The 15,000-nt window shown below is 38.7% G+C and overlaps 2 protein-coding genes across 2 annotated transcripts in view; one reads left to right on the top strand and one right to left on the bottom strand.

Moving 5' to 3' along the window:
• The first annotated feature begins 12,099 nt into the window (after positions 1-12,099).
• LOC137974837 (uncharacterized) lies at positions 12,100-13,326 on the top strand. The gene is made up of 2 exons (XM_068821831.1): positions 12,100-12,763; positions 12,914-13,326. The coding sequence occupies exons 1-2, from the start codon at positions 12,100-12,102 to the stop codon at positions 13,324-13,326; spliced, it is 1,077 nt and encodes a 358-aa protein (XP_068677932.1).
• Positions 13,327-13,657: 331 nt separating this feature from the next.
• Positions 13,658-15,000, bottom strand: part of LOC137977192 (inner centromere protein A-like) — a 12,867-nt gene continuing 11,524 nt past the window's right edge. The window contains exons 3-4 of the mRNA XM_068824459.1: positions 14,828-14,903; positions 13,658-14,400 (exon numbers count right to left, since the gene is read on the bottom strand). Coding sequence (XP_068680560.1) covers positions 13,658-14,400; positions 14,828-14,903 — 819 coding nt within the window. The remainder of the gene's footprint in view (positions 14,401-14,827; positions 14,904-15,000) is intronic.

The raw sequence follows: 15,000 nt of genomic DNA, 5'->3' as shown, positions 1-15,000 counted from the left end.
GATCTAATGCATGCGTCCCGTTTAGTAAGGAGGCCTCCCTCGTATAAGCCCAGTGGTTTCTGCAGGCCCCCTTGCCATTTCGATTAAGTCTTTGTAAATGTGTGTTATTCATTGTAGTGATTGTTCTTTAGTAACTTATTTCATTATCTGGTCTTATAAGTACATTTCTTTTCTTGTAATTATTTTTTTTGCTTTTTGTTGTATTGCGAAACAAATAAATAATAATAATAAAAACAAAAAGCTGAACGCAGATTCGTTGAAGACCCTAACAAGCTTTCATTATCGCCGTCTTAAGAAACAGAAAACTAAGCTTAACAAAGAGAACTCTAAGACTCGCCGTAACGGCAACACAATACTTACATCTGTAGCTAAAACCAAAATAGACCCTGCAGAGCTTAGGGCTACGACTGCTAACTTGCAGAAACAGTACAATGAGGTCAGCCGAATGTTAACTCTTGTGAGTGTGTTAATCTCTCATGGTTTGAAATTTATACCGGTGAACCAGTACCGGTGAACAAAAACAGAATCCAAAGGCAATTATTGCAGGATTTTCAGATTTTTGCAAGACGAATGCATCTTCAATACATGTTCTAGGGACAAAAAATAGAAACGTTCACCCTTTCTACCTTAAATCTAACTGGAATCCACCAGTTCAAAAATCAGTCGCTCTCGGAAGTTACCTTGAGGAGGTTAAATTACAACTAACGTAAATACAAATAACAAAGCCGAAACAAAACTTGTCACGCCACGAACAAAAGGCACTAAATAAATTGAAACGAAACAATGATATTAACCTGGAAAATGCAAACAAGGGCAATACCACTGTTATCATAAACGAAACTGACAAAATAGAGGAGAGAGAAAACCTCCTTAACGACGAACAAAAGCTACAGACGTCTCACAGAGCCCATGGTGAAAGGAACTCACAAGGTCTCAGTTGCACCTCATAACTGACCTACACCGTAAAAACCACATTAATAATAACTTTATTTATAAAGCGCACATATCCTGAGCTCATGGCGCTTTACAATATTAAAAAATGAAATAATTTACACATTACAAGCATAAAAAATATATATATTAGCAATCTATTTACAATCATTATATTACAGGTCTTAAAACCAAAAAGTTTACAAAAACAATGACCCACTCTCCAAAAATTGCCTAAAAAGATATGTTTTCAATTCTTTCTTAAAACCAGTTAGAGATGGTGACTTAGGCAAATCTAATGGTAGTGAATTCCGCAGTTTAGGGGCACACACTGCAAAAGCCTTACCCCAGTAAGTTTTCGTGATTGATCGGGGTTGTTCTAACAGCTGCTTAGATGCGGAACGCAAGACCCTGGAATGCGATTGATAACTCAGTCTGTCCACCAGATAGCTGGGGGAAAAGTTGTTAAGTGATTTAAAACTAGCAAAAGAATTTTAAACACAATACGATAACTAACCGGAAGCCAGTGTAGGTCAAATAAGACAGGCGTAATGTGATCAAATTTACGAGTCTGAGTAACAATCCTGGCGGCAGTGTTCTGAACGTATTGAAGCTTCTTCAACTGCGATTTCCTACAGCCGTAGAGTAAGGAATTGCAATAGTCTAGATTAGATGTTACGAAAGAATGCACAGAAATTTCACTAGACTCCCGAGTGAGATATTTTCTAATCTTTTATAAGTTCCTAAGCTGGCAAAACGATGATCTAAGCATTTCACACAGGCATTTTGTAGGAATCGGAGGGTTACACAAGCATGAAAAAAAATATGGCTATCACAAACATCCAACTCACCTAGAATACCAGAGTTTTATACTCTAACGAAAATTCACAAACCAACCATAACAACGAGACCAATCATCTCGGGCTGCGATGGACCTACAGAAAGAATTTCATCTTTCTTTGACACATTTCTACAACCAATATCCAAATAACAGAAGTCAATTAAAGATACAAAATATTATGAATTTATGAATTTCATAGAGAAAACAAAGGTGAAAAAACGAACTTTTCTTGTATCAAAAATGCAAAAATAACCCTCCAATTCCTACAAAATGCCTGTGTGAAATGCTTAGACTTGAGACTATGGAAACACGGAAAAAAGTCCTCTATTGCTTTTATAAAATATTTCTCAAAGATAAGTCGAGAACTAAAGGAAAATGCTGGTTTTTTACGTCTGTTTTGAAACAGGTTTTCTTGATACACACTCATTTTTCGCACCAGCCAACCAAAACGGCGTCTAAATACATAACCAATCAAAATCGTGTGATGTCATAGCCGTGTTTCCATACTATCATCTAAACACAGCTATTGATCAATAGGAGTGCGGGTACTATTCTAATTATTTTATAAAATACCATGTTGCTTTATAAGATTGTATCTAAGTATCTTAAAGCTTATTGTTCCAGAGGAAACCAAAGCGTAAATACAAATCGAAAAAAAAAAATGTTGTAGTTACTTTATTCCTGTAAGCTAAGCTTTCCTTAGGCATTATGCAACAGCTGCATTGACGGCTATGTGGGTGCACAAAAGTAAAAACGTTGCAGTAAAAGCCCACGTATAAGGACTTTTACATGTAAGAACCTGTTAGGCTAAGACGGTCCATTTAGATCCCTTTAAATAAGAACATGTTTTAGCCTAACATTTTGGAAATTGTTCTTATTTTAGAAATTCAGTCAACACTGAATACACAAAGATCATGTAACAAGTTCTACCAGTACCGAGTTCGTCCCAGCAGTAACACAGTGCCATTGTTTTATTGTTGTTTTTGCTCTGTTCATCTTGCAAATCTTCGTACAAACTAACTTCATTATTTTATTCTATTTTCCAGACAAGAACCTGAGTGCAGTCTGTAGCCTAATTTTCCAGTTAAGAACCATTTTTATCAGAACCTTCTTAGCCTAGCTTGGAAAAACTTCCTTCTTATATGCAGGTTTTTACTGTACCTTTATCAAGCAAGTATTGTTACTGTAGTATTAAATGTATGAATTACATCACTTCTTCACAATCAGGAAGAAAAAAAGAATAAATTTTGTGGTCTTGCAACTGGCCTCAGTATTATATGGACATGCTGTAATTGTATCCTTAATCCCCAACTTTTTTAAAATGATTTTGACAATGATAAACAGATCTATGCAAAATAAAGAAAGTTTAATAAGAATTGGCCATTTCCAAATTCACTATAAAATTAGCCTGTTTTCAGATTTTCAAATGACATCCTGGTGCTTACCGTAACCCTGACGTGAATCTAAGCCATAATTGGTAGTAATCATGGTTCTTTAATGGAACCACAAACATCCTTGAAGATCATTGGTAAGAATACTGAATGACCTTTTAAAATCCTTGAAGATCCGTAAAGATCCGTAAAGATCCTTTAAGAATCTTTGGCAAGATTTTTGAGGATCCTCAAGGATCTTGGCAAGATCCTTTTTGATCTTTGAGGATTTTTGCAAGAATTTCTCTCTTTTCTACGATCTTTATTTGGATCCTTCAATAATCTTACCAAAGATCTTGTGATCATCATGGGATTTTTTGAGGATCTTGTTAAGATCTTTGTGGCTCTTTCCTGAATGTTACCAAGGAATATCAAAAATCCTCAAGGATCTTCATGATCTCAAAGATCCTGTGAAGATTTACACCAGAGAATGCTAAAAGGGATAGACAAGAAGGACAGTGGACATCTCGTGACAATAATAATAATAAGAAGAAGAAGAAGAAGAAGAGTGGCAAGTATTTATATACTTTGGCAGTTGTCGAACCGAACAGGAGAGACTTTTGGTGTCTCACAGCGAAGGAAATCAAACTTATATTTTCATAGTTAGTCCCGGGGGGGGGGGGGGGGGGAACTCCCATATGAAACAGACGGGGATGCTCGTCCTCACGCTTAGGGGTGTAAATTTTGGATTTTGGTCTCGCTTAGGGTGTTCCGGGCAAAGCGCCAATATTTTATGCCACCAATGTCTCGTTTAGGGTTCCGCGAAGTAACACAGAATTACGCGAAGAGAAACAGAAGTAAAATTTCCTTTTAAATTTTCTTTTTAGATAAAAGCATTCGATGATTATGCCTTTTTATCATTAAAACTCATTGCGTGTCGTATTTTTGTGTTTTTAAACGGTCTCTTTTAGGGGTCACAATTTGCCTAAGCCACGCCTAGATTGGTCTCCTTTAGGGGTTAAATTCAAAATTTGCGACGAGTTAGTTTCATTTGAGTTTAATGGACAACCTGAATATGGAAGAAAATAACGGACAAGCTCAAGGCAATAGAAGGTTAAAATGGACTGATAAAATGAATTCTACTCTGCTCGAATGTAAAAGGAAAGCTGTACTGATGACAAAATCGAATGCACCTGAAGCTATGGATGCATGGTAATCGTAAGAAAGGCTATATGGAAATCATGAAGGAGCCATGGGATCAGCATGGTTACGAATATCCTGCAATACCACGGGAAAACCTACGAAACCAGGCAGCTCGACTAGAGAAATCGTTAGGCAATGCAGCGAACAACATTTTAGATAAAGTTGGAAGACGGCAGGGGAATGAAACCGAAAGAGATAACGATGAAAATATCGAAAATATCGCAAATATTGATAATATTTCGACAGAAGAAAATGCTAATCAGCTTGAACATGGAATGAATTTGTATAGCATTCACAGCACTACTCCTATGGGATCTACATAAAATCAATTAACTGCTGAGGCACTTGCACTAAAAGAAAAGGCTTCACAAATGTTTGAATTTGTGTACGGTCAACCGGGTGATTATGGAGCTCGTGAAATCGACACTAGGACTAAAGAAAAACCAACAAAAAGGGACATTGAAAACATCAACATTGTCGTGTGTGAAATAATTAACCAACACACTATATCACCAGTGGAGGATCCTTTTATACTTTTATTGATTGTTAATTGTGCACTTTATTCGACCGTGGCCACTTTTCTGTTGTTGAAGAAATGGAAAAAACCCAATGTAAGCGGAAGACCGAGGAAAGCTTTAACTGATAAAAACAAGAAAGAATACGAGGAAAAAGCTATATGAATCTCAGAAAGGTGATAGCTATTGCAAAGGCGGAGCTGGAGCGATTACGAGAAAATAGAAAGTTGACAAAGAAAGGAAGGAAAAACAGAAGATTATTGTTAGAAGAGTGTAGAGCAATCTCTTCTGTTGAACTCGTAAGCTATATGGAAAAGAAGAAGTCACAGCTACGAAAGTTGAAGGGGAATCACATCAAACAGAACAAGCAAGACGAAGCAGGTCTCTAAATCGTCAATTCAAGTAGGATACAAGGAGTGTATACTCAAGGTTTGGTACATTGTGCAAGGGTGAAGAGGGTCGACCTAAATTTGTAAGGGACAATGACAACGGCGATAACGGAGACAATACATTTGAGAACGTTGATCAAGCATGTAGCTTCTGGATGGATTTATGGGAGAAGAGTGGGACTGGTAACGAAGATGTAAAATGGTTGCGACCCATAAGAGAGGCGATTGCCAAAAAGGTACCCCCACCCTCTGATGACTCGTGGGGCCTTCATACTATACAGGCTGTAAAGATCTTATCGAAGAAACGAAACTGGAGTGCTCCGCGTCCAGATAAACTCGTTAACTATTGGTGGAAACGTGCACAGGTACTTCATGAGGGTGTGGCTAAGGCCTTTGTGTCTATTTCTGAGGCCACTGAGGATTATCCTGCTTGGTTCTCTGAAGGAAAAACTAGACTTATACCGAAGTCCGGATAATTCACAAGTGAAAACCAGCGTCCAATTACGTGTTTAAATAGCATGTACAAATGGTTTACCTCGTGTCTACGAGATCCTATAGACAGTTACTTGACTGAGAATGAACTGATGGAGAATGAACAAAGAGGTGCAAAGGCGAAATGCAGTGGAACGTCGGACAACCTTATGATAGATCGAATGGTTAGGTTGGATTGCCATAGAGGGCATCGAAATCTCAGTATGGCGTGGGTAGACGTGAAAAAAGCTTATGACACCGTCGATCATAAATGGTTATCTAAAAGTATGGATGTCCACCGTTTCCCCTATTGGCTGTGCAGAGTAATAAGGCAACTACTAAAGAGCTGGAACACTAAGATCATTGTTAGAACAAAGTGTGGAACCGAGACCTCCCATACTATTCGATTTATGAGAGGACTACCTCAGGGCGATGCGTTGTGTCCACGTCTATTTACGCCCTGCTTGAATCCAGTAGCGTGGCTAGTTAATGCAACAGAGGGTTATAAGCTATCCAAACCAATTGGTATGAAAATAACTCATCTACTGTACATAGATGATCTTAAAGTTTTCTCATCGTCTCAAAGAAAGCTTAATACAGTCCTAAGATCCACATGTGCAGCAATGAATGATATTGGATTACAGTGGAACCCGAAGAAGTGCAATACTATTCATGTCAAGAGAGGTGTTCTAGTGCGTGATGCAGCAGGTCTTAAACTCGATCAGAAGTCAGTGGTTCAAAGTATCAAAGAAGGTTCAAGGTTTAAGTTCCTCGGAGTATGTGAAACAGTGAAACAGGACGAGAAGTTAGCTCTCGTGAGTGCAGCAAAGGTCTACCTTCAACGCCTGTCTGTAATCTAGTCTAGCCCTCTTTCCGATGTTAACCGAGTACTAGCAACTAATCAATTTGCACTTCCCGTGCTCAGCTATTTGATGTGGACCCAACACTGGCCTATCACCGAACTGAGAGTAGTTGATAGAAAAGCCCGAAAGATTATTCACGAGAACGGAGGAAAACACCCATTGAGCTCGACAGCTGTTATGTATCTACCAAGACACCTAGGAGGGCGTGGCCTGAGATCCGTTGAACAAGAATGCAAGCTTACAAAGATCAAAGCTGCTGCAAAGGTCTATCAGAATGCAGACCCTACGATAAGAACTGTCCAGATGTTTGAGGAGAGAGCAGTAGATAAAGGCCATTCTTCACTACTAACTGAAGCACACAAATATGCAGACGAACTGGAGATAAGTTTATCTCTTAGGTATCCGAATCCTTCAATTACTTTAGCTAGAAGACCAGATGTAGAAGTTGAGGCAACGAAGATCAAAGACCTCTTGAAGCGTGCAATGATAGATAAGCTATAGGAGACGATAAAGGCAGAGAATTGACATGGGCGGTTACTCACATCGCGTTGGAAAGATAAAGAACTTAGTCAAGATGCGTGCTTTGCATGGATGAAGGATTGGTCATCGGCACCCACCCATACAGTTGAAGGTATGATCGAACTCTATGAACAACTCTTGCCAACCAAAGTGTATACAACACAAAAGACCAAAACAACCCAGGGAGACGTAAGCTGTAGGCTGTGCGGTAAAGAAGCAGAGACACTTCCACACATTTTTTCAGGATGTTCTACACTTGCTCAATCAAAGTATTTGGACCGACCCGATGCTGCTCTGAAGATATTATTCTTGGAGAAGTGCAAAGATCTCAAGTTGGTGGAAGGTGTTCCTCCTTGGTATTCACCTGTGAAACCAAAACCTATCTATGAGTCGGATGAAGGGAAAGCTTTTTGGGATGTGGCGGTATATGCAGAACACACATATGTTAGAGCTAATAGAGTTGATGCTCGCTTCGTGGACCGCAAGGTAAAGCAAGTCTGGGCAGTAGAAATGAGCTGCCCCTGGATTGATAATCGTGCAAAGAAAGTTGAAGAGAAGGCAATAAAGTATGTTCCACTACTTTTAAAATTAAAACAACAGCATCCTGGTTACGAGGTACAGCAATGTAACATCATCATTGACGCATTGGGAGGATGGTCGAAGGACGTAGAAGAAACTATGAAGAAGCTTGTTTTAAAGTATGTTTTAGAGAAGATGCAGAAAGCCACCATTTCATACTCGTTGCATATAGCTCGTTATTTCAAAGCAGCTGTTTTATACGTTGGAACATTTTATTTTTTGATAATGAACAATTAACCTTTTATTATTACTTTTAATTTATTGTACATATTGTATACTTTTTTTCAACATTTTTAAAAACTGTTATTTTATAGGATCATTTGCTTAGATATATGGTTGTGTAACTAGTTTAATTTCCTTTTAGGTTGTATAGGTTACGCTGGGCGCCCTATACATGCCATACATTTTTTGCATCTATACGTTTTGATACTGCATATAATAATAATAATAATAATAATAATTCATTTACTTCTATTGCACGTGTTACAAAGTAAGATGCTCACACGTACATCACAAAATGGAAAAATAATTTACAATTTTAAAGTGATAATACTAATTACAACAAGACGCCTACAAGGGCGTATCCGTGGAATGCGCAAACAGTTAACACAAATTGTCCAGTTACAGTCAACTTCAATTATAGGTAGACTTTGGAAAATGGCGAAAGATTACCAGAAAGATACATTTGTAATATAAGTTAAAGTTTTTTGTTGTAAAAACTCATTACTAATGTTACTAAAATTGCAAATGCAAACAACGAAGCCCTATTAGCAGGTTATCAGGATACGGGATCTTTTATTTACTTATTTTTTGGAAGGAGACTTAATTCAAATCCTACAGTTTTACTTGCTTCGTTAACTCCTTTCATCCAAAAATTACAGGATCAGCCTTAAATCATCCGAAAAACTTATTACAAATCACAGTTCAACAACTTATCATCCTGGGCCAGTTGTTCAAAAACTGGGTTTTAAAACGAGTTTTATCCTCTACTCCCAAATGCTGTTCAAGGCTGATATTCAGTAAAACTTTACATTAGAAGAAGTCAATCTTGAAAAACAAAAATAAGCAAAGGAAACTGTGACCAAAAAGTTGAAAACATGAAACAAAAGTTTACGCTAATCCTGGATTAAGGTAATTGGCTTTCAAACAACCGGGCCCTGTAATCGACGTCTGGTTCTGTAATCCTGGTTTAGTTCCTTGCAAACTGTATAAATTTGCCGTGGCGAAGACAAGAAGACAACATCCGTGCTCTATTTCTCTCAATGCTCAAAAATTCCGTAATTGCGTGTTCTATAGTCCAGTCCAAAGTTCTAATTTTACAAGTCCATAATCTTGATTTCAGTAACAGTAACTTGGTACCAAACGTTCCACAATAACTTGAAATCTCGTTAAGAAAAATTATTAAATCCAGTAGTCCAGTCCGGATTGAGATCGCCAAAACTCTCTCTATCATCGATTCAAAACTCAACAAAAGCTACAAGTAGTAAATAGTTATCAAAAACTACAACAGTTCGTCCTGATTCTACACTCAAGCTGAACAAAAAACCCAAAAAACCGTCGTCATCGTTTCTCGAGAGAACAGACAAACAGCCGAAACTGTCCTGTGCCTGCCCCTTACGGCACTGAAAACGTACCGTACGTTGCACAATAGTACTTGACCGTAGCCCTTGGCCAAGAAACTAATCTTAGCCAAAAGCCCGAGAAGCGATCAGGATACGGGATAATTAGGTAAAAAAAATTGTGGGGATACGGGATTTTTAGTCTGGAGGTGTGTGGGGGGGGGGGGGGGGGGGGTAGAATTGAGGAGATACGGGATATTGTTCAAAGTAAGAACGCATTGCGTGTGGTAGTGCAGTAACTTGACAGTGTTTTCTCCATAACTGTCAACTGAGCTGCGTTTTGTTTTTTCCAGGAGATTCAAGTCCTTGCACAATATGCAGCTCTAATAGTACACGACATTGTTTGGTATCGTAAATCATTACGGTGCCATGGTAGACATCTTTGCTATATACCCTCTAAGAAGACATGTGGTTCAGTAAAATACGAAGCCCAGAACGATTGATGAAAATAACAGGAAATCGAGAAACATTTGGCTTCAAAGCTGATATGTTGATCATTTACAACTTCTTTCTCACCACAAGCTTAAGCGTGTACTCTGAGCTTCTGACACCTTTCCAAGACCAATGTTACTAAAGTTTTTTTTTTCCCTTTCCAGCGGGTTTAGTATCTGGATGGGGGACGTCAAAATATGCGACTTTTGCTGTCAGGAACATACGCCCAAAAATTCTATTTTAACGCTCAAAAACGCGAACAAAGCAAGGTACAGATTTTGCTAGCCTGCTTTATGCAAAACAAATATTAACGAAAAAGTAAATAAATATTGTAGTTTTTAAGGAGAGCAGAAGGAACTTTTAGGAAGTGTCGATCAAGAATAAAACAATTTGCCATCAGCGAAAAACATTTCGGGAGATTTTTGTTACGTTCCATCAGAGTTCAATTTTTCTATCGTACTTTTGGTCATACAAGTAAAATCGCAAAATCGAAAGTGACATCGATTTTAGCGGCCGCCTGTGATCAAGTTATACCTTGCGTGTTTACTGACAACTCACGAAACAAAGGATGCATCTGTGACAGAACGACGGCATAACACCTGGTTTTTGTTAGTGCGTTTTTTTTTTCTTTCAAGTGTTATAAAGTTCGACAAGATCTATGTGCGAATTTAACATAAAGATCACAATAGTTGATGCTAGTCCAAGTGTCAGCTGAAGTTAAGCTCCTCCGAATAAGGTTAGTACTTAGATGGGGGACGGCTGCGAAGTCCCCGTGACGGCGATAACTAATTCGTTTTATTTAAACTTGATTTCATTTTTTATCTTGTTTGGCCGTTGAAAGCTATTTTCTTATTTTCTTTCTATGTCAAAACGGCGAACAAACTGGTTCCCAAGAAATATTGGAGTACGTATTCGTTCTATGCAAAATGCTTCTAATGAAGTATTCGTTCTATGCAAAATAATAATGTTCACAGTGGAACACACAAGTACGAAGCAAGATCTAGAAATAACGTAGAAAATTCTCCTTACCTTTAAAGCTTGCCTTTTTCAAAGAAAAAGCATCTATCCACTTTATCGAATAGTTTAATACTGAAACAATCATGGCGGGCGGAAAGATTCTATTATAAACGTTTGCTTTCACCAACCAGACGGAAGTGTGTCACGGTGGCCGAGTGGTCTAACGCGCTAGCAGAGAAGAATTGTGATGGCTTGGGAAGTATAGGAGTTCTCCTCGGAGCAGGGAAGATGCGAAATACGGGAGGGATTGTAAGTCAGTCCACCCGATCGAAGATTAATTCAATGTCCGTGGGGTATGCACATTTGTGACTACCAACGAAAAAAAGACACCAGCCCGGTTTTAAGACGTGGATGCCTTCGGCATTCCACGTAATAAGCGTATTTAAAATCCAAATGGGTAGATAATGACAAAAATAGCTTATAATAACACTAATAGGTAATAGACCAACTCTAGTATATGACAAGTAGACTAAAAATAAAAGGTATGGTTTCAATTATGTAAAAATACTAGCTGTAGTGACTGTAGGCCTCTCTGAACAGATGAGTCTTGAGTAGGCGCTTGAAATGATCCAAATTACTGGCAATACTGTATGGATATCGCAGGGGAGATTGTTCTACAGTTTGAGTGCCGCACACGTAAAGGAGTAAGACTCTTAAAAGTAGGATATTTCAGTAATAGTGTGTTCACAGAAGATCTGAGATTATATCTGGAGGCTGACTTAGGCTGCAAAAGGTCTGATATATACAAAGGAGCAAGTCCATTTACAGCTCTTAAGGCAAAAAGTAAGATTTTCAACTGATTTTATAAGTAATGGGTAACCAGTGGAGACAGTACAAAGAAGGAGTAATATGATCAAATCGACTAACATCGCAGATAATTCATAAAGCTACATTTTGCACACATTGGAGTTTGTGCAGCTGGTTGTTAGGTAACCCATGTAGGAGACTATCACAATAGTCCAAGCGACTGGTCACGAAGTATTCACTAAGATTTTTGTGCATTCCATACTAAGAAACTTTCTCATTCTCATAATGTCAAATAAATGGCAGAATGTGGCCTTTAGTATGTTATTATGTGGATGTCCATTTTTAAATGGTGTCTATCCTTGACATTGCTAGACGGTGTAGTTACACTTTCACCGACTTGCCGGGTGTTTATGGCTACTTGAGCGAGTTATTGACGTGTGCAATAATAGGGAACTTAAGAACCACGACGACGGCTTAGTCGACGACGTCTATTGACAGCGAAAGGACTGGAACGACAACGTCGGTTTCGGCGGGAAAATAGAAACTTAAGAAGCGGTCAGCCGTTACGACGACGACGATACTGATTGCAAACTGTTCCTTCGAAATGGCGTCTTTTAAAGCAATGCAAGAACTTCTTTTATTGAGCCATACGTCTAATTTTATTGACGATGAAGAATATTTACTGTTCTATGATCTATTCGACTCGAAAAATCCTTGCATTCCATGCGAGGATTATTCAATGTTCGCGCTGGATGAAATGACCGACTCCGAGTGTCTGGCAGAGTTTAGATTTAAGAAAAGAGACATTCCTTTAAGTGCAGAAGTTCTTGGCGTTCCAGAGACCATACGGTGTGAACAAGGATCTACTTGTGACGGCATGGAGGGTCTTTGCATGCTCTTGAGACGGCTGTCATTCCCCTGCAGATATGGGAATATGATTCCCAGATTTGCGAAGCCTGTCCCCATGATCAGTATGGTGACTAACACTGTGTTAGACTTTAGATATGACACCCACGGTGCTAGAATAACTCGATGGAATCATGATATCTTAGGCCCTGACCAGATGGAAATGTACGCTGCAGCCATAAGCGCAAAAGGTGCCCCTCTACAAAATTGCTTCGGCTTTATAGACGGCACAGTGAGACCGATCGCTCGGCCTGGGGACAATCAAAGGATCCTGTACAACGGACACAAGCGGGTACACGCTTTAAAATTTCAGTCAGTTGTTTTACCCAATGGCTTGATTGCCAATATGTATGGTCCAGTAGGTAAGACCTGAATTTTATGGTATTAACCTTCCACATCATTTAACACGAGGTTATGTAACGTAAGCTTAGCTTACTGTATGCCGTATATGCACAAGTAAACAAATGTTAAAGGTTTATGATCACAACCGGCTTTTCTTTGATTTCTTGCAGAGGGCAGAAAACATGATGCATCCATGCTAACGGAGTCAGGATTTCTAAGTGACCTACAACAATTTGCTTTTTCGCACGCTAGGCAACCCATGTGTGTTTATGGGGATCCGGCGTATCCATTAAGGGTACATCTACAATGTCCTTTTCGACACTGGGTCCTTACTGACCAAATGAAAGCATATAATGCTTCAATGAGTGTCATTGGGTCCTCCGTTGAATGGTTATTCGGTGATATAATCAACTATTTTAAGTGTCTAGACTTCAAGAAAAACCTTAAAATTGGCCTCAGTAGTGTTGGCAAGATGTATATAGTTTCTGCTCTTCTCCAGAATGCTCTTACCTGTCTTTACGGTAACCAAACCTCCTCTTTTTTTGCCCTGGAACCACCCACTTTAGAGGAGTACTTTTCCTGAGTGAGCTGAACCGCAAAGTAATTCGCAAAGTAATTGGATCTGATTATATAGGATTAGTGCTCGTTAGTAAACACCCAGTTCCTTGAATAAAGTCATCATTTGTCTCACAAATGTGTATTTTTTAATGTTCCGAACAAAAACACTAAGATGAAATGAATATACATCGAGGCGAATTCCAAAGAATCGTGTTCGCGTTTACTTGTGAGATAATTGGTTTAAGAACTCAACGAATGTTGCGTAAGAACATCTGACTGTAAGAAAATTGGACGCAATGCACAACTTTAAATGGGATGTCAACATTATGTAAAACAACAATGAAAATAACTGTAAGTTATTTTGGAACAATTTTTCTTATCAGAGACATTAAAGCCTGTGACTGTTGCTGTTGTTGATTCATGAGCATCATCATCATCTGCTGCTGTTGGTCTTGCTGTTTGAGCATAGTAGAGAGCACTTTATCTTGCTGCTCATTCCTCTCTCTCTCCCTTTGTGACATGCTTTCTTGCTCTTTCTTTCTCATCTCCAACTCCCTTTCCCTTAGCTGTATCTCCGTAGAAGCTCTTTCCTTTAAATATTCCACTGCTTCGCCTGTGCTCTTTCGACTCTTTTTCTTGGATGGTCCTGTCTCAGTTCCCTCTTCTTTATCCTTTCTTTTAGTCGTCTGTCCTACCCGTTCTAAAGCACGTTTCCGCATATCTTCAGCAGCCACCTTTTCATTCTCGAGAGATTTCTTTTTATCATCACCGTCATTGTTGAGCTTCTCTTTTGCAGCTTTTTCCTTCTCTAAGATTTCTTCTAAAAGATCATCAAGCTCGGAATTATTCACAGCAATACCACTAGCCTTCTCTTCCGTGTTTAGTCTTGCCTGAAGTTTTTTTGTCAGTAGGTTATACCTATCGCGAACAGATCGTGGGGTGACTCGGAACTTTGGACACGATGTCGTATTTAAGTGACTTGAAATGGCTTCCCATGCTTTCCCTCTTTCGGGACTTCTTAATTTAAACTGGTATGGTTCGATGTCTAGAACTTCCCGGCACATCAGTATGTCGTGATCGTAACTCCAGGTAAAGTTTCCTGTAAGATTAGAGAAATTTACGTCCAAAACTAATTGTAACCCGTAACCAAGGTCGAATGTTTTGAGTCAAAAATCCCAACTCCTTACATGCCTGAAATAATAATTCTATTAACTGAAAATACCACAGGAGGATTGTCAGTTTATTCCCCAACCGAATGAAAAAATGCTGCGTCTCTGTGAGACTACACAGGCTGCTTATATTTTACGTAAGACACACACACAAGCAAGGAAAAATATGGCGTAAAATCAGATTTTTTACCGAGGCTACAGCCCTTTTAACTTTTTAAGCTAAAAGACACTGCGATTACTATTTTTGACGTAAAGCGTTTTTCTTCCATGGTGCAGATCGACGATGTGTCTTACCTAAATGCTTAAAAAAGCAATGACATAAATTTATAACTTACGAGTTCGCTCGCTCCTCCAAACCTGCCGCTTTTGTTGTTGTTGTCATTCCTAAATATAAACACGTAAATTCATTAGTCAAATTTTCAACCGAATTCGCCTGTTAGAAAAAAAAAAGAAAGCAAACGTCGATGTACAAAGATAAGAATTTCCAAAGGAGTCCAAAATTCGAAAAACAAGGGTGGATTTTTACCTGA

Source organism: Montipora foliosa, chromosome 11, assembly GCF_036669935.1.
Source record: "Montipora foliosa isolate CH-2021 chromosome 11, ASM3666993v2, whole genome shotgun sequence".
Taxonomy (NCBI): Eukaryota; Metazoa; Cnidaria; class Anthozoa; order Scleractinia; family Acroporidae; genus Montipora; species Montipora foliosa.
Note: the sequence above shows the minus strand (reverse complement) of the source record. Positions and strands in the feature narration are given on the sequence as shown.

Bases quoted from the DNA above. Each gene is read 5' to 3' on its own strand.
- LOC137974837 (XM_068821831.1), top strand. From the start codon at position 12,100: ATGGCGTCTTTTAAAGCAATGCAAGAACTTCTTTTATTGAGCCATACG. The intron at 12,764-12,913 runs GTAAGACCTGAA...GATTTCTTGCAG, and splicing joins CAATATGTATGGTCCAGTAG to AGGGCAGAAAACATGATGCA.